Below are 24,544 nucleotides of genomic sequence, written 5' to 3'. Positions count from 1 at the left end.
CAGAAACAAAAGACAAATCTCATTTTTAAAATGGACAAAAGATTTGAATAGACATTTCTCAAAAAAAAAAAGATATACAAATGGCTAATATGCACATGAAAAGAACATCTTTAGTCATTAGGGAAATGCAAATCAAAACCACAATAAGATTCCTCATCACACCCACAGAATGGCTATAATCAAAAAGACAAATAACAGTTAGGACTGATGACTGATGTGAAGAAATCAGAGCCCTCATGCAACTACTTTGAGAAAATGTTTGGCAATTCCTCAAACATTAAACATCAAGTTACCATATGACCCAGCAATTCTACTCCTAAGTGCCTATCCAAGAGAAATGAAAACATACATGTACACAAAAATTTATAAATAAATGATCATTGTATTATCTATAATAGCTCATAAGCTGAACAATGCAAATGTCCATCAACCGATGAATAATAAAACAAATATATTTATACAATGGGAAATTCTTTGAGAGTAAAAAAGAATGAAGTACTAATACAAGTTACTATTTGGATGAGCCTCAAGGTCATTATGCTAAGTGAAAGAAGTCACTATATATTGTATGCTACTATTTATGTGAAATGTCCAGAAAAGCAAATCTAAGAAAACAAAAAGTACATTACTATTTGTGTGGGCAGAAAGGTGGGGGGAAAGAGACAGGAAATGGGAGTAATTGATCATGGGTACAAGGTTTCTTTCTAGGGTGATATAAATGTTCTAAAATTAGATTATGTGGATGATTGAACAACTCTGTAAATACACTAAAAACTGTTGAATTGTCCACCTTAAGTGGAAAAACTTTATTATATGTAATTTGTATCTCAAAAAAGCATTATGCTGCCCTGACTGGCATGGCTCAGTTGGTTGAGGCTCAGTTGCTTGAGCACTGTTGCACAAAGGGAAAGATTGCCAGTTAGATTCCTGGTCAGGGCACATTTCTGCATTGCAGGCCAGGTCCCTGCTTGGAACATGTGCAAGGCAACTGATCTATGTTTCACTCACACATCGATGTTTCTCTCCTTCTCTTTCTCCCTTCCTCTCTCTAAAAATAAATAAATATATATATATATATTTTTTTTTAAATTAGCTAAGGGAAAGAAGCCAGAATCAAAAAATTACATATTTTATAATTCTATTATATGAAATTGTAGAAAAGACAAAGCTGTAAGGACAAAAATCAGGTTAGTAGCTGCCAGAAAGGGCAGGAGACTAACCATAAAGGGGCACAAGGGAACTTTATAGTATGGTGAAAACAGTCTATACATGGTGATTACACAGCTTTCATATATTTGTCAAAATTCAAAAAGCTGTACACTTATAGGAGTGAATTTTACTCTATGTAAATTGTCCCACAATAAATCTGACTGTTAAAGAAGTCAAGTTTACATTGTATGAGAAAAAGAAAAGAGTATTAAAAATGAAAGCAAAAGAATAGTGGAAACTATCAAAATACATCAGAATTAACTCTTATGTTCCCTAGCATATGTGTAATATGCCTCCTATGAATATCAATGTTACCTATGATAGAGTGAAAATGTAGTCATATATTGGGTTGGCCAAAAAGTTTATTTATTTATTTATTTTTTCTGTAAGATGGCTCTAGTAGCAATTAGTTGTCTTTAATGTCATTCAAAACAATTTTGTTAGGTTGTATTGTAACAACTGTTATATCAGTGTGCATTTAAAAAAATTTTTCAAAATTGGTGAATTTTGAGTAGCCACTTTAATATTGGAAATGGAAGAAAATAAGCAATATATTCAGCATATTATGCTCTTATTATTTCAAGAAAGGGATTTCCAGTCAAAATGTAGGCCTAGGTAAACACAACTTGCCTCCTTACACAGCGAGAGCAAAAATTTCAACTAAACTACAAAACAACTGTCAGAAAATCAAGCTGTATGGAAGTTTAACAACCAAGAAATTAAAGAAGTCACATTCATCCAGATGGGTAGGAGGAGTGGAGATGAGGAGACACAGAGACATATGGAAACCAGAGACACAGAAGAGGTGATCCCCTACCCATGTGTGGTGGATAAAAAGCAAGAGGGAAACCTCAGGAGTCAAGAATCCCAGCCCCACCAGACCATCAAACCCAGGGTTCCAGTACCAGGAAGATAAGTCCCATAACTTCTGGCTGTAAAAACCAGTGGCTATTGGGGAAGCAGAAGAAATTGCAGGATTCTCAGACTGCTCACCTTAAAGGCCCCAAAACAGCCTTAGGACTTACACAGACTCAATCCCTCTGGGTTCTAGCACTAGGGCAGCAGCTGGAAGGATACCAGTGGCATACAGGGAGAAACTGAACAGTCTGGCATCAGGGTGAGAGCTGGCAGAGAGCTTCCTCCCAGACAAACTCTAGAGGCCAGGTGGTGGCATTGTCCCCTTTCTGAGCCCTCCCCCACACAGAGCCACAGAGTGGCAACACCATATCAGACACTCCATCAACCTGGTTCACACAGGTTGCCCAGCCCTGATGATTACGTAAGCTCTGTCCTATCTAACTTACCAGTGCACACTTCTACCATAGGCCATACTACTAAGACAGGGAGTCAAAGCAGCTCTACCCAATACATAGAAACAAACACAGGGAGGCTGCCAAAATGAGACAAATAAATATGGCCCAAATGAAAGAACAGAACAAAATTCCAGAAAACGAACTAAACAAAAAGGAAATAAGCAATCTACCAGATGTGGAGTTCAAAACACTGGTTATTAGGATGCTCAAAGAACTCATAGGGTACTTCAAGAGCATAAAAAAGACCCAGGAAGAAACTAAGTTTACACTAAGCGAAATGAAAGAACAATTTACACGGAACAACAGTGGAGCGGATGAAGCTGAGAATCAAATCAATGATTTGTAACATAAGGAAGGAAAAAAAAATTCAATAAGAACAGCAAGAAGAAAAAAAGAATCCAAAAAAAGGATGGGCTGAGGAGCCTGTAGGATAATTTCAAACATACCAACTTTTGAATCACAGTGGTGCCAGAAGGAGAAGAGGAAGAGCAAGAAATTGGAAACCATTTGAAAAAATAATGAAAGAACACTTCCCTAATTTGGTGAAGGAAATAGACATACAAGTCCAAGAAGCACAGGGAGTCCCAAACAAGATGGACTCAAAGAGTACCACACTAAGACACATCATAATGAAAATGCCAAAGGTTAAAGATAAAGTGAGAGTTCTTAACACGTTGCGTACTGCTCACGGGTTTTCTCGTGCTTCACACGCCATCTGTTATGGACTTTAGATGTCAACACACTGTCTTGTCCACATTGAATGAAGCAATCTCATTGGTAGAAACCGTGCAGGTCAATCTACAAAAAACTATATAATTGCACGAACACATAGCATTGCAGTTACATTGTATTTTGGTCATTCGACCCTGGCGTATATCTTAGAGATTTCTATGCAGTACCCAATGTGTTAAAAGCAGCAAGAGAAAAGCAGATACTATCCTACAAAGGAGTTCCCATAAGACTGCCAGCAGATTTCTAAAAAGAAACTTTGCAGGCAAGAAGGGATTGGCAAGAAGTATTCAAAGTGATGAAGAGCAAGGACCTACAACTTAGATGACTCTATCCAGCAAAATTATTATTGAGAATTGAAGGGCAGATAAAGTGCTTCCCAGACAAGGTAAAGCTAACGGAGTCATCATCACATCATCACCAAGCCATTATTACATGAAATGTTTAAGGGACTTATTTAAGAAAAAGAAGATCAGAGAATCAAGATGGTAGAGGAGTGAGTGGAAGTCATGCTGACCTCCTCCCAGGACCAACCTGGAATTACAACTAAATTGAAGAGAAATCACCTGGAACAAACAACTGAACAATAGTGAGAGAAGAGTCTTGTAATCTTGGAGACAGAAGAATCAGCTTTAGCAAAATCTAACTGGTAAGGAGTATGGTAGAGACTTGAGAAGGCGGGTGTGGGGCCCACGGGCGGCAGCACCAGAAGGATATTGAAACGGCTAGTTGGATCCCCCTGAGAAGAGTGGGGTCTAAACCATAAGCGGGGATCTCCAGCCTACAGCTCCAGAGCCCAAAAAATACACAGAAAAGAGCCAGTTGTGAAAAGCAGCAGGGTTGCTCTCTGCCAGAGATAGAAGGTTGGAGACGCAAAGAACCATTTAAAGGGCCAATGCATAAATTTTTACTTGCAGCCACTTACCCTGTTCTCCAGCAAAGGTAGGGGCAGAGTGCTAGAGACCCTGAGGAGAGACTGGGGAAGGAGGTTTTGGGGAGAGAACTGAGAGAGTAGCAGGCAAGATCTCAGTGCTGACTCATCTCCCACGCAGCAGCAGGCATCTTGCTCAGGCAGAGACCATGTCCCCCTGAGCGGCAGCAACGTCAGAGAACTCAACAGCCCCACCCATAGGTGGGATTCCACCCTGGCCTGTGCTGTCAATGCCACCTGCTGAGTGCAGAGTGGCAGCCACAGACAGTAGATCCCTGGCTAAAGGGGGCACAGAGAGGTCTGGAGACACTTGAGGAGAGACTGGTGATGGAGGCTTTGGGGAGAGAAGGGAGAGAGTAGAGAGCGGGATCGCAGTGCAGACTCCCCCCATATGGCAGTAGTGGGAGAGGACCCAATAACTTCGCCCCCAGAAGGGACCCTGCCCTGCCCTGAGCTATCTAAGGCGGCCTGCTGAGTGCAGAGTGACTAGATTAACCGCTGAAGGAGACAGCCACAGACAGTAGATTTCCAGAAGTATCGAACAGATTGCCTAAGGTCAGATAGGGATGACATCTGACATCACCAGAGGCAGATCCAAAAAGTAAAAACAGCGATCTCCTACCATAGAAGTTCACACCACAAACCAGGAAATCAAGACAGATCAACTTAAGAAGCAAAAGCAAAAAAGAGTCTCACAAATGATGGGAAGACAAAGAAATACGCCCCACTCGAAGGGAAAGGAGCAACCCCAGAAAGAGAACTTAAAGAAATAGAGGCAAGTAAACTATGAGATAGTGAGTTCCAAACAACGGTTCTAAGGAAGCTCCATGAGCTCAGTGAGCTCAGAGAGAATTACAAAAAACTACAGGGAAACTACAAGGAACTTACTGCAAACTATATCAGCATGAAAAAGGACATAAAAACTATTAATAAGACACAAGAGGAAATGAAGAATACAATTTCTGAAGTGAAGAACACAGCAGAAAGAATCAAAAGTAGGCTCAATGAAGCAGAGGATCAAATCAGCAATCTGGAGGACAAGCTAGAAAAAAGCTCCCAGAAAGAGCAAGAAAATGAAAAAAGACTAAAAAAGAATGAAGAGGCATTTAGGGAAATGCAGGACAACCTGAAATGTAATTAATATCTGTATAATAGGGATACCAGAAGGAGAGGAGGATGAGGAAGGGATAGAGAACCTGTTTGAAAAAGTCATGATGGAAAACCTCCCTAATTGGAGGAGAGAAAAAGTCACACAAGTCCAGAAAGCACAGAGTGTCCCATTCAAGAGGAACCCAATGAGGCCCACTCCAAGACACATCATCATTAAAATGGCAAATATCAAAGACAAACAGAGAATCCTGAAGGCAGTAAGAGAGAAAGAGGTAGTAACATATAACAGAGCCCCAATACGGCTAGCAGCTGACTTCTCAACAGAAACACTGCAAGCCAGAAGGGAATGGCAAGGAATATTCCAAGGAATGAAAAGCAAAGCCCTGCAACCCAGGCTAGACTGCTCTACCCAGCAAGGCTCTCAATTAAAATGGCAGGCAAAATAAGGAATTTCCAAGACAAAAGACAGATAAAAGAATACACCTCCACCAAACCAGCACTGCAAAATATGCTAAAGGGACTGCTTTAAGATGAAGAAAAAGAGTCCACAAATACCCAGCTCCTTTCACAGTCACCAATACTTGATATTACCAATATTTTTTAATAGTTATTAATCTGAGTGTGACAATGATGTGTTATTTTAATTGTTCCTTTATTATTTGTTGAAACTAAACATGTTTTTGTATATTTCATGCCTATTTCTGTTATTTTTAAAAAGCTTTAACTGACTGGTATTCTTTACCCATTTTTGATTAAATATTTGTAGAATTCTTTTCCTAAAAATTAAAACAAAACAAACCATTAACCTTTTTTTAGATGTGTTGCAAATGCTTTCCTATTCTATTACTTGTCCTTTAACTTTTTTTATATGTGTATTACTGTACAGACTTAAATGTTTAATTTAGTCATATTGTCAATATTTTACTTCATAGCTTCTGGGTTGGAATATTTTACTTCAAAGTAAGAAAAATATTAGTTTGTATTTTCTCCTAAAACTCCTTAGATTCTACATATTGATTTTTAACTCACCTGAATATTTCTTGTATAATGTGTGAAATAGGGCTCTATATTTGTTTTATTTCTAGTAATAGTGCTCCATGCACCTTATTTTTTGAATAAGCCTTATTTTACCCATTGATTTGAAATATCAACTTAAATCATACAATACATTGTTAGACAGATATATATATATATATGTTTGTCTCTAGAATGCTCATTATATTTCACTGATCTACTTGGTTATTTCTGTGCTGGCGCCATGTTGGTTTAATTGCTGAGTATTTATAATGGTTTTAAGTTTTTTAATATTTTAAAATTTGACTTTAAAAAAAATAAAATCAATCTGCATTTAAGAGAGAGAGAGAGAGAGAGAGATGGAACTCCTCCTACCTTCTGCGACAACATGGTTGAAACTGGAGAATATTAAGCTAAGTGAAATCAGCCAGTTGATGAAAGACAAATACCATATAATCTCACCTGTAAGGGGACTCTATTTAACAAAATAAAAAAACAAACAAAATAAACCACAGTCATGGAAACATGGAGCAGACTGAAAGTGCCAGAGGGGATGGGGAAAGAGGACAATGGTGGAAAGAAGGGGGAGGGACTAGACAAAGAAAATGTATGAATGACCCATGGACATGGACAACAGAGTGGGAATTGACTGTGGGAGAGGGGGGCGGAGTGGGATGGGGGAGGGGAGTAAAAAGGGAAAAATTGAGACAACTGTAATAGAATAAACATGACTTAAAAATTAAAAAAAGAAATTTAAAAAACTCAATGAGAAAAAAAGAAAAAGATAAAAACTATGAACATTAAAAGGGCAATTAATTCACAACTACCAACAATTGAATAAAAAACAAACTAAGCAAATAAGCAGGACAGAAACAGAATTATAGATATGGAGATCATTTGGAGGTCTATCAGCTGGAGAGGGCAGGGGGAGAAAGGGGAAAAAGTGCAGGGCTTAAGAAGTACAAATTGGTAGGTACAGAATAGACAGGCAGATGTTAAGAACAGTATAGGAAATGGAGTAGCCAAAGAACTTATATGCATGAGCCCTCAACATGAACTAAGCGGGGGTGGGGAAAGGGGGCTGTATTGCTGGAGGGAACAGGGTGGGGGGGCGGCTGGGGGAAGGGGTGCAAAGAGGGAAAATTTGGGATAACTGTAATAGCATAATCAATAAAATCTATTTTTTAAAAAAGGAGGTAAAAACTCAACTGAAACACAGAAAAAGATACGTGCAGTGTTTGGAGAAGGTGCTATTACTGATCGAATGTGTCAAAAGTGGTATGAAAGTTTCGACCTGGAGATTTCTTGCTGGGTGATGGCTCCACAGCTGGGTAGGCCAGCTGAAGTTGATAACGATCAAATCAAGACGTTGATAGGGAACAACATTCCACCACGTGGGAGATAGCCAACTACGCAACATATCCATATCACTCAAGTTATTAGCGAGAATGAAAAATGTGTCTTTTATTTTACAGAAAAAAAAACCATATGGACTTTTTGGCCAACCCAATACATGAGGACCATGGCAGAACCCCCTTTATAATTCGAGATCAAAGTTTTTTCTAAAAAGTCCCCCTTCAAAAACACAAACTAGTAAGAGTTAACATAAAATTTTAAAATGTTATCTGGCCAAGTCCACTCACTTAGAGGAGAAAATGGCATTTAAAATAGGGTCTTGAGAAACACCCAAGTCTGATCAAAGCAGGCAGAGTAGATGCTCTACCAGGGGTGTCCAACCTGTGGCCTGCAGGCTGCACATAGCCCAGGATGGCTATAAATGTGGCCCAACACAAAATCATAAGTTTACTTAAAACACTGACATTTTTTTGTTTTTGTTAGTGTTTGTGTATTTAGTGTGTAGCCCAAGACAACTTCTCTTCTTCCAGTGTGGCCCAGAGACGCCAAAAGGCTAGACACTCCTGTGGGACTGTGATAAACCTTAAGAAAAAATTAAATCTGTATTATTAACATATATTCAAGTAATCTGCATAAAGTAGGGGAGGGCTAATGAGAAAACCTTATCAGCATTTAGTAATTACTAGTCAGGGAAACAGAAAAACTGATTCTAGTAGATACATGATGACTAGAACTCTACTATAGGGCAGAGATAGCTTATAGGCCTTTACACAACCTGGAAGAATATCCCTCAACACCATTTGATTCCCTTTGCTTTCCAAAACAACTTTCTAATTTGGCTTTCCAAAGTCACTGATCCTAAAAGAAGTGCCTACAATAGAACAAACTAGTATTCACTACCCCAATGTAATAAACAAACTGATATTCTGGATTACAAAATAAAAACTGTTATGATTTTGATTAGCATGAGTCAATCCCCCAGAATCTGATCTGTGCTGAATAAGCAGATAAAAACTATATTTTGTGTTCTGCAAAACTGACGGCCAAATCATAGACTGAAACAGTCACCAAGCTCTTCAATTGACATCTCTTTCTTTTAAAGGAATGTTTTCATTTTAAAAGCATATTCTTTACAATGGGAACACAAAGAAAAACACTATTGAGCCATGGACAAATTTCTTGTGAATTGTAGTATGTGCTAAAGGAAAGTGGAGGGGGATCTTCTATTTGAGTCTCCTCATTTTACAGATGAGAGGTTAAGTTGCATCTGAGAAGTTGCTACCTGCTCAAGGCCTCAAAATTAATACAAGGCCTCAAAGTTAATCTGTCAGAGAGTCAGGTTTTTTACACAGGACTCCCAGCTTCCCCAAGTCAGTTTTTTTTCCATTGCTCTACACTGCCTGCTTCATCACAGAGCAGTAAGAAGGTCATGCAGAATCCCAGCTCCCTCAATGACTAGCTGTGCGACATTAGGCAAGTTATTTAACATCTCTAAGCTTTATTGTATTCATCTGCATTTAGGGACAATAATATTTTCTATTAAGTAGGTAGGGTTAAATAAAAGAGTACACATAAAGTGTTTATCACAGAGCCCAAAACACAGTAAATACTCAATAAATTTTTAAATGGATCAATTTACACATATTATAATTAAAATATATAATATTGACATTATATCAAACAACTCTAAAACACAATAATGGCACCATGTTATGATACACATAATATATCAGTATATTCATCTTCATTGTAACTATGTCAGAGAAATATAAGGAGAAGAATGGAGAATAATTTTTAAAATGAGGCAAAAACAGACTACTGAGATTTCTAAACCCTTAATGTATCTTTTTATTAGACTTAATTGACTTTATTTTATTTTCAAGCATCATATGTCAAAACTTATCTATTTATAAATAATCCTACATAGTTTTGAAAATAACTGGATCATAATCAAGTGAGAAAACTTTCTGTAGTCATCCTGAATCATAAATTCTAACTAAATATAATAAACATATTTGCTCAGAAAAACTAATTTAATCACCTTTTTAAAACTGTTTATCACATTATAATTATAGACTCACAGGAAATTGTAAAACTAGTATAAAGATGTCTCATGTATCCTCCACCCAACTTCCTCCAATGGTAACATCTCGTGTATAACTACAGTACATCTCAAAACCAAGAAATTAATGTATAAATTGAGATATAGTTCACATCACAAGATTACCACTTTAAAGTGTACAGTTTAGTAGTTTTAGTATATTCCTAGTTGCACCACCATCACCACTAAATAACCACCTTTTAAAATCACTATAACATAATTCTAAAGACCAGAAAATCTGATGTGTTCAGTTTTAAAAATCTAATTAGCTCAAGTCAGAGGTAGCTTTCCATTTGCTTTATTAATAATTCTTTTTATCAGAGGTAACACTTTCATTCATGCACATTTACAATCAACCTTTATTGAGCCCCCAGGTAAGACCTTAGATAGTAATGGTATGAAGATTTAATCTCTACCTTTCAAACAGTCCACTGTCTAGAGAGAGGCAGACTTGTAAGTAAATATTTATACTTCAATGTGGTAAGTGCTATAATAAGCTCCCCCAAGGCCCTGCCCAGCAACACTGGGGAGGAAGTCCATGGTGGAATAAGGAGGTGATTTGATGAGAGGCTGGTGATTCCTGCAGCAGGAGAAAATGTATATGCAGGACAATAGGAAACAAAGCTAAAAGACTCTTGTTCAGTAGGCAACAGGAAAATCTCAAAGGTTGTAAAAAGAAAGGATCAGAGTTGCATTTTGGAAGTATGTGAACGGCAGGAATAGGCCCACTGTTCCACAGGAGGGTAAAACCTAGACCATTTGGACCCCATATCTGGCAAGCACAAATGAGAGTCAGGAGAGGCAATGTAGGAGGCTCTGATGCCTGCCACCCCTGAGGCTACAGTAGGAAGAGGAAAACAGAATTCACTGAGAGCCTTATCATACCTCAAAAACACCTGAGCTTTTAAAGCTTCTCGCAAGTTCCCATCTCATCCCACCTGACAGAAGTCTGACAGAGTGAGTGGCGGGTACAGCTTTGTCATGCTCCAATAAAACCCTGCCAGTCATTAAAATATTGACATATATCTCTACCAGTCAGAAAATAGCCTTAAGAGGCTTCTCCTGTCTTCTGTGGGATCACTCTCAACCCCACTCCCATGATTCATCATGAAATATGTCTGACCCAGCGGAGGGCCGTAGACCCAGCTCCAGTGCACTCTAGCAGAGACTTGGTCAGTGAGGTATTCACTGTGACTCACTGATGGTCGAATATTTTAAATGTCATTCCCACATGGGGGGCAAGTACTGAGGGCTTCCTTAAACCATTAAGTCTCTATTATCACACACACCTGCAGCAACAGAAAAACAGATCTTCAACATCCTTTCATTATCCCCTATCTGCTTGTCCAGATTGTCCCTCCAGATGCTGATAGGTAGTTCGACTTAAGCCTCATCTTGCTGCATCCTGGCTGTTTCTCTGATTTTGATCTCTTGTTTCTCCCTTCAGTCAATTATTTTCAGTCTCCCTCCAATTTCACTAACTTTAGCTGTCTACAGTAAACAATTTCCTGGCCATGAACAGTCACCATGTCCACTCAGTTCCTAAGTGTCAGACCAGAAGTCACAGTAGACATGGAGTCTCATTGGGTTTACTCATCCATTAAGAAATAATTGCAAAAAAGTTAACAGAAAATTCTGAACATATAATACTCAGTCCAGACCCAAGATGTCACTTTATACAGATGTTTGTTTGTATTACCTTAAGCTCCAATGAAAATACACAACACACTTGTGTTAAAATTGAGGACATGTATGACAGTGTTTTAGTGTATATTTAAAATATGTTATGATTGAACATTTTTTTAACACCTCCCACCACCACCAACATAAAAGGATGGTCATCACACAAAGAATTTGACCATAAGCAAATACATAGCTTAGCTGTGATGGCAATTAGAAATGGTGATAAGACTTTTTTTTAAAAAAGAACAAAAGAGAAATAAGAAATGGTCATCAGAGAATGTATTAAATGTGTGGCCCAAGGTATAAATCAGCATAAAACAAAGGAGAGAATAAAAATGAACAGAAGAGCTATTGTGTCAGAAAAGGTGGTTAAGGACTTCCGGTCAAGATGGAGGTATAGGTAGTCACGCTTCACCTTCTGGTGCAACCACAAGAAGAATCACAACTAAACTCAAAACAAGAAGTACTCAGAACTGCCAGGAAAACAAACTGTATGGAAATCCAACAACTAAGGATTAAAAGAAGCCACATTTATCCAGACATGCAGGTGGGGCAGAGACAGGGAGCCAGGAAGGAAAGGACAAAGTGCAGAGAGTCGATGGCAGCAGAATGGGCAATCCCACATTCATGTATGGTGGATAAAAATTTGGAGGGATACCTTGGGAGCAAGCAAGCCCAGCCCCAGGCTAGACCACACAGCCTAGAGTTACAACACTGGGAAGATAAAGACTCACAACTTCTGGCTGTAAAAACCAGTAGGGGTTGAGGCAGCAGAAGAAATGGCCGTTTCCTCAGGATAGTCTGTTTAAAGGGCCTGCATGGTCCTAGAACATACGCAAACCCACCCGCTCTGGAATCATCACCAGGACAGCAGCTAGAAGGGCTCCAGTTACATATGGGAAGTGGACGAAGTGATTAGAAATGGGGCGATTGCCAGGCAAGCCTCCAGAGGCCAGGCAGCAGCATTGTCCCCTTGCCAGCTCCTCCCTTCCCCACAGCACCACAAAGCGGTGAAGCGGGTTGCCCTGCCCTGGTAAATATCTAAGGTCCCACCCCTTACAATTTAACAGATGCTCTAACAGGGAGTCAAAGCAGCTCTACCTAATACACAAAAACAAACACAGGGAGACTGCCACGTTGGGGAGACAAAGAAATATGGCCCAAATGAAAGAACAGAACAAAACACTAATGGAATAGAGATAAGGAACTAAATGAAATAGAGATAACCAACTTATGAGATGCAGAGTTCAAAACACTGGTGATAAGGATGCTCAAAGAACTCATTGAGTATGGCAACAACATAAAGGAAGAAATGAAAGTTACACTAAGTGAAATAAAGAATAATCTACAGGGAACCAACAGTGAAGGTGAGGAAGCAAGGATTCAAATAAATGACTTGGAACATAAGGAGGAACAAACACTCAACCAGAAAAGAATGAAGAAACAAGAATTCAAAAAAACGAGGAGAGTTTCGGATGACTCTGAGACATCTCCAAAAGCACCAACATCCAAACCATATAAATGGCAGAAAGAGAAGAGGAAGAGAAAGAAATTGAAAACTTCTTTGAAAAAATAATGAAAGAAAGCTTCCCTAATTTGGCAAAGGAAATAGACATACAAGTCTAGGAAGCAGAGAATTCCAAACAAATTGGACCCAAAGAGGACCACACCAAGACACATCATGATGAAAATGCCAAAGTTTAAAGATAAAGAGAGAATCCCAAAAACAGCAAGGGAAAGGAAGTTAGTTACCTACAAAGGAGTTCCCATAAGACTGTCACCTGATTTCTCAAAAGAAACTTTGCAGGCAAGAAGGTACTGGCAAGAAGTATTCAAAGTGATGAAAAGCGAGGACCTACAAATTAGATTACTCTATCCAGCAAAATTATTATTTAGAAGGGAAGGGCAGATAAAGTGCTTCCCAGGCAAGATAAAGCTAAAGGAGTCATCATCACCAAGCCATTATTACATGAAATGTTAAAGGGACTCATTTAAGAAAAACAAGATCAAAACTATGAACATTAAAATGACAACTCACAACTATCAACAACTGAATCTGAACAAACAAATTAAACAAACAACAAGAACAGGAAGAGAATAATAGATATGGAGATCATCTGGAGGGTTATCAGTTGGGATGGGGAAAGTGAGAATGGGGAAAAGGTTCAGGAAATAAGAAGCGTAATTGGTAGGTACAAAATAGGCAGGGGGATGTAAAGAAAAGTATAGGTAATAGGAGAAGTCAAAACTTATATGCATGACCCATGGACATGAACTAAGGGGGAGGGAAGGGAGTACTGGTCAGAGGGGGACAAAAGGGGAAACATTGGGACAACTGTGATAGCATAATCAATGAAATATACTTTAAAAAAAAGAAAAGAGAGAAAGAAATAAAATTGTGGAATCTAGGAAGTAGTTTTTCCACTTGTATCATTTTCTTTCAACCAGAAACTAAAAGTGTATTATGAGATATATTTTATGAGATTATTAGTAGGAATAGTTTATAATATTTTATAATCACACACTAAAAACTAATTTGCAGCAAGACAATATAATATCTATCTCTTAAAAATAATCAGATTGTGAAGTGTACCCAATGTTAAAATTGGAATATGAGTAATGTGTTCTCCTTTACCATAAAAATTAATAGAAAACAATTCTTAGAGGTGCTTTCTCTACTGTGGCTATTCATTTAAATAAGCTTATCTAAATTATCCAAGGTGTATTTAAAAATAAGCAAAGAAGTGTCAATTTTTTCATATCAGCTATGCTGCTTATGAAATCTGATACTGCATTAGTTGGTTCAGCATCTTATGTCCTGCATCTACACCAAGCAAATTCCCATTCACTTTTTTTTCCCAAACATATTTTGCATGCATTAAAATCTAAAGCTTGGCATTGATTGGAGAAGTTGCATTGTATTGCTAGAACTACCTCATGTTTTGATCAGACTTCTGTCTCTCAACAGCCAAATTTCTTCTGAGTGGCTTGCTTCCCAAATGGCTGATGGGATATTCTGTTGTACAGATGAGTGTGTCCTGTGAAACTTCAGGCCTATATGTCTCATAATATTCCAGATATTATTGCCAGTCAATGGAGTCTTTCTGACCCATAAAATCTCCACTTTCATAATAATTAAAGGGGATCGTTTGGATTTTCCTGAGGTAAAAATCTGAAAGAGGGCAGGCTAGATGCCTTCTCCAGCCTAAATTACCCTTACAAGTACTTGAGATGCTGAGGTGAAGTGATTAATTCTGCTTCCTTGTGTTGTGATCAATGTTCTTATCTGCTTGGCTTGTGTCCAGCAGATTCTTAGTGGTACCTCCTGCCTAGAGGTTTTGGAATCCATCAGGACTCCTAAAGCCACTCTTCCACTTAAGTGTCCTCGAAATTAGTCCGGGGCCCAGACTAGAGCCTCTTGAGTTAAATCAGGTTATAGAAAAAGAAAGCTCTGCACCTGCCTGGAGGCAAAGGATAATTTGCCTGACTATGGAGTGCCTGGATGAAATACCAGACTATGAGAGTTCATATGACCGGCTTTTTCCTACAAGTTCAGTGAAAGTGGCCAGACATTTGAGTGTGCCCTGGGGCATGCTGTTTTGATGTACCACTCTTTCTTTTAGGTTTTGGGCCTATGGGCTTTTGCTAATTTATCTGGCTCCCACAATACTATTTCACAGCAAGCCTCCTTAATCTCTCCAACAAAGTGGAGTGCCTGTATTGTCAGTCATTCCCCTATTCATCAGTCTTTAGACTATCCCTTCTTTTTCTCCTTTTCTGAGCAAAATAACCTATTAGCACTGGCATTCTGCCTAACACCGATTGCCCAAATGCCAAAGAGCACTCTCTTGGAGGCTCCCATTCCCAAAGCTCTAGCCTGGCATTGTTTTGAGGGCTATAACTGCACCCTATGTAGGGCTGGGAACTTTGGAACTGGCAGGCCTAGCCTCACTGGAGAATCCAAAGCAGCACTCCTTCATCCTCCAGCAGAGCTATTTTTGGTGGCCACTTAGGTTTAGGAAGAGAGATATTAAATGTGCCTATCAGGGGTCTGCGGGTCACATTTCCTAACTGTTAATGCACAGTTTAGGTGGCACTGTATCAGTCAAAGGATTATCAAACATCAGCTAAATGTTGGAACTGGATACACTCTTTTTTGGCTAGATAACTAAACTGATGCCAGAGATGAGGTCTCTTGGAAATGAATTTCACATGCAGTTGCTGCAGCCACAGAATTAAGATTGATATCTGATCTAACTTTTCTTTATATGGTGACATTGCTTTGTGAAGAATCTTAATTTGTGTTATACAGTTTTGGAATTAGATTGAATTCAATGTCAGCTTTATGCGTTTATTTTTAGTTTAGACTGACTCCACTGAACACGTCAAGAATGACTGAAATTTGCGGACTGATTTTTCCTTGACAAGTAGATTTCTGTTGTTTGACTCAACTGTACCAGAGTAAGTCAAATAAACATAGTAAAGGAAAGACTCAGTATATTTGGCTTCATATTTTTAGCTTTTCTACCTAGAAGTAGCCTGCTGTTACCTCCGCCTGGAATGCCCTTTCCCTTCCCCCATAGCCCATTTTCTGCTTTTGGAACTCTTTCATGACCTAGTTCAAATTTCACCTCCTTTGAGAAATGTTTATTAATTCTGAGTCCCCCACATTAGCACAGCCACAGCACATCACCTTGTCTTAGCCCTGAATTGCAGGATGTTTTAGAGTTTGCTATGAACATGTTTTTAATTCCTTGGCTCTTAGGGGCTTTTTCTTTACTCCTTCCTCATCCCCCAGTGCTTTGTCATGAAGATTTTCTTGAAAATCAGCATACAAATATAAAATAACCATATTGTTTTTAGGTTAGGGAACACAAAAATAAAACTGACCAACAAATACAAGAGCCTCAAATTGGAATTATGACCCACTGTAGAATCTTTAGAACCCTGCCTACTTGAAGAGACGTATGTAGATCTGTCAATAATCTAAGTTTTACTTTATAAGGGTAGAGAATCAGTTAAGGTCATTGTGAAGAAAATCAGAAGTGAGAAGTGTGAGACTGACTCTTGGCTTCTCCTTCTCTCTCACTTTTTATATCTAGTCAAACAAGACTCATCAACTTTATCTACTAAATATCTCTATAACCCAGCAGTAGCAGTGATTCTCAAACCTCAGCAAGCCTAAGATTGACCTGAAAGATTTGTTAAAATATTGCTGAGCTCTATCCCCGAAGTTTCTGCTTCACTACGTCTGCAGTGGGATACGAATTTGCACTTCTAACAAGTACCCAAGTGAACCGGATGCTGCTCATCCACAAACCACACTTTGAGAAGCCACTGCTTTAACCCACTTTATCCCTCTTGCTTTTCGCAAGGTTCACAATTTCTACAAGAGTTGTGACACAATAAGATGGCTCTAATAAGGCATAATAGCTAGGTTTGGTCCTGATCTTGAATGGTTTCCCTTGGTGGGCAGTGGTTGTCTGAGGCTTCGAAATAATTCTTAATGTATAGGAATGAATCCTAAACCATTTCTGGAGTGGTAAATTATCTCTAAATATGGACCAGCAGATGAGGCCATGGTTATGCAGGGAGTCAGAAGTAGAGGAGGGGAAATGAAAGCTATAACCACTGTCAAAGGGGTGTTTCTGTAGACAAGTGAATAAAGCTATTGTACACAAACTCAGTAGTTGCCAAGCATGTGGCCTAATTATCTTTGCCTGTATGAGCATGGCACGGAAGGATCGCCTTAGAGGACTTTATTCACACAAGTTGTGTTTAGTTTGATGTTAGTAAGCAAAAGTCTGAAGAATTTGAACCTAAGAGTCTTTACAAGTTCCTGCCTTCCAAATCTAGCATGTGATACAATTAAGGTGGAAAGACCACAATGGTAAAACACCATTCTTAGAAATAGTACAGCAATTACAATTGGTGAAAGACCAAAGTAAGGGCCCAATTTGTTCAAAATATTGACAACAGTTATAAAGATCACAGGTAGCCTTCGGAGGCAAGACGTCCATAAGTTAAATCTAGAGGTTGTCTTCCCAGAGAATCTGTTCTCCCTAGTCTATCTTTGGCTCTATCTATATTTCAAATGTTTGTAAAAGTTCAAAAAGTTTTACTGGCCACCAAGGTCTAGGATCTTAAAGGAATGGAAGACCTTTATGACAATGCTACGATAGACATATAACAAGGTGTTTTGCTTGCTTAGGGAAAATGCCATTCCTTCTGCAACACAGGACTGGAGATGCTTTAGTACCCTCCATATTTCTCAGCTGCATGAGAAAACCATTAAAGTGGCTGGCCTGAGCCCCAAAGGTCAAAGGCCAGAGGACAGAGGGGCAAGAACTGCCACCTGACCTCCAAATGAGCAGCTCCCTCCTGCTAAGCACCATGCAGGTGAGATACTGAAGCTGAAAGATTGCTGCCAATCCTCCGTGATATTCACATCTGTTATACAAGTTCTGGTGAGGCACAACTGAAGAAGAGTGACCCTCAAGAGGCTGCTCCATGAAACAGGGTCTGTAGAGTCAGACAGAATGTAACAGATGAGGCTATCAGAGAGAGGATCTAGTCAGCTTAAAATAGACATAATTAGAAACAGGTTGGGAAAAATAGCTCACTTCTGTTGGACAAAGGGTTAGAAAATGAGGCCGTGAGGACGTTGTTTTATGTGATACTTACTTAGGAGAAAGGAGTGAAGGAGGTTTCTGTGGCTGGGGTAATCCCTATATTCAGTATCTTAATTCTGCCAGACCTCTGTCTACCACCCCACAAAGCACTGTACTACACAGTATTCACCTGGCCTAAGCCTTCTAAACCTGCAGAGGTGGGAGGAGTAGAAGGACCTGAAAAGCTTGAAATCCTATGAGATAAAATGAAAAAAAAATCATAGGAGCTCTACTAATTCCACAAAAGATAATCGCAGAAAATTATCAGAGATCTCAAAGGCTCCATAAAGTACCACATTTACATACTGTACCTCTCACCAGGGAGAGGGGTGCTGAGCAAAATGGTTTGGAAATGAATGGGTTGAAACTATAACAAGGTTTATATAGTTTTTAGAAAATGTTTAATTTGGGGGTATAAGAAATTTTAGTGTTGAAGTTAAAGCCACAATCATGTAGCACAAACTAATCAGAACAAATATTTATTCAACCATAACTATGTAAAGCCCTAAACTAGGCAGTACAGTTCTTAGGTCTTAAGAATTATAGTTTTCTCTTACTCTCTCCTTTATAAGTTCTAAAGTATAATCTACCTAGAAATAAAGTTCTTAAAATAATCCAAAATATTTTAATATAGTAATTATTACATCACTGGTAAATCACTTCTAAAGAGTAATGCCTTGCTTCCTCTTATTTTGAGTTACACATTTTATCACCTATATATAAACCACTACAAACGTATAATAAAAATGACTACTTTTTGTCTTTAGGTTGTGTGATTTTATTTTAGCAAACATCTTTTCTTTAATATGTCATATTAATGATAACACAGACATGATAAATGAGTCTCTAAACAATGTAACAAACAGAAGACTCAAAAACCACATGCTCTTTTATTTTACACTATATTGAATTGCCTCATCTAGCATATTCATTCCAAGCATTTAATAGAATGCAAATTCATACAAATAGCGTTGGGTAAAATCTGCTGTGTTGAATGCTTCTAGGTTTCTCTTGGATGCCACTGACACTTCCTTAAACAGTACTTGTACAAATAGAAAAAGAATAGAGCAAAAATACATATCTAGAATTTACCTTCTGACAAAAGAGGGCTGATTTGCATTCATTTTATATAATAAATTCTTTAACATACAAATAAAGAAACAATACAAGTGCTGTTAGGAGTCTTGAAGGTTAATTTTGGAACTATCTTAGTTTCAAGAATTAGTCTGACTAGTATTGTAACAGGGACCCTAAGACAGCATAATTACTTTTTAAAATAAAATTTCTAAAAAATATTTATGAAAATACAGCTTTCTGTTCTCTTTCATGAATAAAATTATCCAAATTCTCTAACAACATCCCTTTTGCATTATGAAACCAAGGGCTCCACTTAGCAAATATGAAGCAGGAGTTCTTAAAAAAGACACATCACAGTCTAGGCAATAAGTGCCCCTCTAAAGCCAAAGACTTGGTAGGACAGAAGGAAAGCAAACCTGAACTCTTAAAATTTAAAGAATAATTCTAACAAAGATTCCAACCATTCCAGCTTTGGATTTTACAATTTCATTGAGATGTATTTTTTAAGGGAACTTGCAGCTTAAGGAAAACATTTCTCAATCCTATTTTTGATTTGCATAGAATTGGGCACAATGTAAGTATATTACTCTGTTTTAAATGTTCCTTATTATTTGTAATATTTCCAAATTCTTTTCTGTTTACTGTAATAAGTATTAATATTCCCATTTTATAGATGAGGAAAATTAAGATACAGACAAATGAAGTGACTGAGGCAGTCAGAATGGATAGAGGGAACAAAGATGGGATTTAGAAACAAAAGAATCAGGGGTTAAACATAATACAGCCACTTGCTGGCTTTGTGCAAGTCCCTTCATCTGGGCCCGTCTTTCATTTGTATGAGGATAATACCATCCACCTCTCAAATGGTTGATATAAGGTATAATAAGCAAAGCACCTAGCAGATAATCTTGTACAGAGTTAGCCATTCAGCAAACATCAGGTCTGCCACGAATCCACAATCCCATTTTCTTCAGCTGGTACAATGGATACAATCTTGTTTTGAGGTACAGGAGATAATATAACACAGGTAGAGTACCTGACAAGTTCAGGACTTAATACGTTTGTTCTCTCCCTTAATAATCCCTCACTTACTCTTACCTAAATCCCACAGTTAATAAGTGGCTGAGCCACAATCAAATCCAAACCTTAGTTCCACTATAGAATTTCCTTTGCACACACACACACATTTTATTAATGGCAGTACCTTATTTAACTTCAAAAACTAACTTAATCTAGGTGTTTAACCAGTAGTTATTTCAATATGTTCCAGTAAAATCAAATTCATTTCTAGGGTAGCTCTACTTTTCAGTAATCACAAAATTGATTAATATTTCTGACTTAAAAGTAGGTATTTTTAAACATATTTCTACTGGCATTTATGAAACATGTATTCTTAATATTTTATAAACTATTATAACCCAAAATATAGTTAAAAATTTATTCCTTAGGATTTCACATGCCTAAGCATTTAAAATGACTCAATTTGTTATACTGAATTCAAAGATATTAGGTAGCTTTTTTATTTTTCCCATTCTTCTCCCAAATAAAATAACAAAGTAAGGTAGTAAATATGGTAAATAAATACAGATATGCATAAAATGAAACAGATGTGTGAAAAATATGGACCAGATCTGCATTTATGAGACAATGACCTTCAAAACTGGCAGGGAGCTGTTAACAACGTTCTTCACAAGGAAGCAATTATATGTGTACTATAACCCTCCTATGTATATGTACCTTTGTTTCTCATAGTCTACAAATTACATTTGCATATCACAAAGAATAAAAGAATAGTCTGGTAACTTTGGCAACCTTCACTGAGAGGACATAAGGCATTTTATCATCTTAATAATGACATCCTAAATGCCAGATCAGTATAAATGCTGCAATATGAAAGGCTAGACCAATACTTTTGACAGAATTTCCTACAAATGTGGCTATTACAACTCTAACCCTATATACATTTCTGATTCTGTAATATCCTAAGTGGTTTCTAATTATGTCAAGAAGCACTGAAATTTTTCTAAAATACATATCTTATTTAAACAAAAATATGGCATAATACTTTAAGAAAAAGGAGTTCAAATTGTCACCAGATTTTCTTTTAAATATATAGTACTGCAATTCCTAAAATGTTGGGGATATTGCTTTCACCTAATAAGCAGCTCACAGTTTCTTTCAATACTGATTTAAAAGACCCCATGCCCAGTATTTTACAAATAAGCGCGCACATGCACATGCACATACCTCCCCACCAGACATGCACAAGAGGAAAAGTTCCTAAGAAAAGCTGTGTCTGAATGCCCTGACAATCTATATAAATAAAATGTTAATTTCACATAAGATACTGTCTTTTCTTACATTTCCTCATATAGGTAAAAGCAAAAACAATTCACAACAATGGTGCCCCAAAATAACAATATTACATATACTTTAGAATTCCTGTGTTTTTTAGATTTCATGCAAGAATCTCAATGCACAATCATTAGCATGTCTAGACAGTGGACACTCACCACAGTACGGTCATATTACACTAAGCTTAATTTTTTTATTTCCAATTTTTCTAAATTTTTATAACATTAAATTATAATAATGTAAAGTAAGACCATCAGGAAAATAAGCACAACCATATAGAAAACATAAATCCAGGAAATCCTGCTTAACTTAAAAATAGTATTTTTTCGAATGGTAATAAAAACTGCCCACAACTATAACACCAACGAACCAACTTTAAAGTTTCCACTAACTGGGAAAAATAACCAGTTGCCTTATTGTGATACCTTAAAACCACAAATCAGTAGTGGAGTGAAGATGTGAATTGTTTCGCTCTTACTCTGCATCTTGGCAAAAGTTAATGACCTGTCCTGGAAATTTTATTTCATCGTATGTATACGCATGTGTGTATATGGTCAAAAGTATTTTGACTCATGAAGTCTAAATTTTGCCCTGCCCTTGATATCCTATTGTGTAAATGTTTTAAATTTTAAAATAAAAAGATACTTTTAAAGCTCTATACAATGTATTCAAATGGTGAAAATGTCAACTCCATGTTTTCTCCTCCCCCACTAAAAAGCAAAAAAAACTGTAGGTGACACAAAAAGATACAATAGAAACAAAAAAATAGCATGCCACTTATTCAGTGAAAAAAAATACATAACATCTCTATCATATTCAACTACAATAATCCTTTCACTTGATGGCTAGCATCTTTATGACTGTTTAATCTGTATTAAAATGGCCTTAAAAAGAGATTTTGTTCTCTTTCTCTACCCTCATGGCTCTTTGGCAGCAGTCATCACTTATGCCCAGAGCTGGTTTTAGTGGGGAGTAGGGGGAGGATAGTGGAAAGAAAGCTGAACTGAGCAGGCAGCCAGCAGAGGCAGCTGCTCTCAGACACTACCCGATGTCTTTCTCCCACACCGCTATTTTCCGCTATTGAGCATTGTCAGCAATAAACAAACAAACAAACAAACAAACAAACAAATAAAGGGGCTGGGAGACAAAGAGGGTAGGACCCAGGGCCGACGGTTTTTGTCTGCCACATCTAAGGAGCCCTCTCTGATTTCTTGCTGCAAATAGAGATCAGGTGAGACCCCTCTGGGCCCAACTCAATTTGCTTCTCCAGAAAGAGCAGTTTCCGGCACTGAAAGAATGATCCACTCGGTTGCTGAACTAAACACCGGAGCATTGCCAATGTTTTGTTCGTTTGTTTGTTTGTTTGTTTGTTTTATCTGACTTTATAAAGGAGAGAGGGCTGTGACTGCGTTCCTGGGAAAGACTACTACTCCTGACGTGCAGTAGTGAAGGAACATATGCCAGAGGTTGTAAAAAATCCCTTCAAAAATACCAGGTTCTGTAGAAATGCTGTGCAGCATTATCGTGTTGTTGGCGTTCTTTGTAAGTCACTGATTCTTTCTCGCCACCGTCAACCCTCAAATCGCTGGGACTTGTTGCTAAATCTTTACCTCACGACCCCCAGAACTGCCCAACAGAATAAGATTTGGGGAGCGAACGGCGGGAGGGGGGCCTAGATCTTTTAACACCAAGAGGGCTGGGTGAGTTCCCTTCAATAGGCCACTCTGTATGGGCTGCGCGTTCAGTCCTACCTTCGGAAAGCTCTGACTCAGAAATGCTGGGCGGGGGGTGCGGGGTGGATTTTGACATAGACCATTATCCTTCCAACCAAAGAAAGATAAGAAAAGCCTCCTGGCCGTCCTTGACGGGCCGGAAAACCAAAGCCTACGTCCCCCGACGGGGCAACCTGGAAACGAGCCTCCAGCCCTGCCCGCCTCCCTCCGGGCTCCCGCGGAAGATGCTCCTAGCCCGGGCGGTCTCTGGAAGCCAGGATGGAGCACCCTTACCCCGGGAGAGAGCAGGGAACGAGCTGGGGGTTCGGGACGCGGGGACTTGCCCCGCGGCGGCGCCAAGCGCCCAGTGCCTGGGCCCGGACAGGAGCTCCGGCGGAGGCGCCCTGCAACCGGGCCGTCCTCCGCAACCAGAGACGGACAAAGCGTTGGGATTGGGGGCCCCTCCGAGGTAGCAGTCAAGGGCCAAGTTGGCCAGACTCGGGGGACGAGGGGGTCCCGCCGGCAGGGCGGCGCGGCACTGACCTGGATGGTGCAGGTGTACTCGCTGTCGTCCAGCAGCCGCACCGTGCAGCTGTACTCGCGCTCCAGGCTCCTGCTGCTGCCGCTCATCAACCTGCTCAGCATCTTCCCGCCCGCCCGCCCCCGGGAGAGACGCCGCGGTGCTGCGGACCCCGGACGAGGCGCCCCTCAGCCGGGCAGCTCCGCGCCGAAACCGGGCACCTGCACCATCACCCCGGCCCGGTCGCCGCCGCTGCCTCCTGCTGGCCCCACTCCTCCTTCTCCGCCACCGCCTCCCCCAGCCCAGAACAAGCGCCGCACTCTCTCTCCTAGGCACCCCAATGCTGGTGCCCAGCTCGTGGGGCGGGGCCTCGGCCTGAGGGGGCCCAATGGGAGTCAGCGCGGCGGAACCGAGTGGCACACAGTACAGCCAGTAGAAATAGTGTGTTGGTATGACGGACAAGTTGGGGAAGCAATCGTGGGAGAGCAGTCGGAAAGAGCCAAACTCGACCAGCCCTCTGGCGTCCTGAACTAGGGGCTCTGATACTCCACTGTTTCTACAAATGCTATTTCCGCCGCCCCCCCGAGCAAGTGTGGGTACTCGTCTGGATCGTTGTCTGCTGTTTGAAATACATTTGGGCTCTGCTTCAGAGGCGAGGTCCTGTACTCTGCAACGCCACGGTTCCCGCCCTCTCGCGAGCTGGAGAGGTGGTAGATCACAATCCCAGCACCTGCAGAATGCAGGCACCTTCCGCCCTGGACCA

The 24,544-nt window shown here is 39.4% G+C and overlaps 1 protein-coding gene across 5 annotated transcripts in view; it reads right to left on the bottom strand.

Annotated features, from left to right (window-relative positions):
* The window catches only part of FRMD5 (FERM domain containing 5), a 262,837-nt gene extending 238,931 nt beyond the window's left edge, over positions 1 to 23,906 (bottom strand). For 3 of the 5 annotated variants that reach the window (XM_054565483.1, XM_054565480.1, XM_054565482.1), the window contains exon 1: positions 23,805 to 23,906. In XM_054565483.1, coding sequence (XP_054421458.1) covers positions 23,805 to 23,906 — 102 coding nt within the window. The remainder of the gene's footprint in view (positions 1 to 23,804) is intronic. The other 2 variants (XM_054565479.1, XM_054565481.1) reach the window with 1 other exon arrangement.
* Between the last annotated feature and the right edge of the window lie 638 nt (positions 23,907 to 24,544).

This window comes from Pteronotus mesoamericanus, unplaced genomic scaffold (genome assembly GCF_021234165.1).
Source record: "Pteronotus mesoamericanus isolate MK-2021 breed Mesoamerican mustached bat unplaced genomic scaffold, CSHL_Meso_final contig_164, whole genome shotgun sequence".
In the NCBI taxonomy this organism is placed as follows: domain Eukaryota; kingdom Metazoa; phylum Chordata; class Mammalia; order Chiroptera; family Mormoopidae; genus Pteronotus; species Pteronotus mesoamericanus.
Note: the sequence above shows the minus strand (reverse complement) of the source record. Positions and strands in the feature narration are given on the sequence as shown.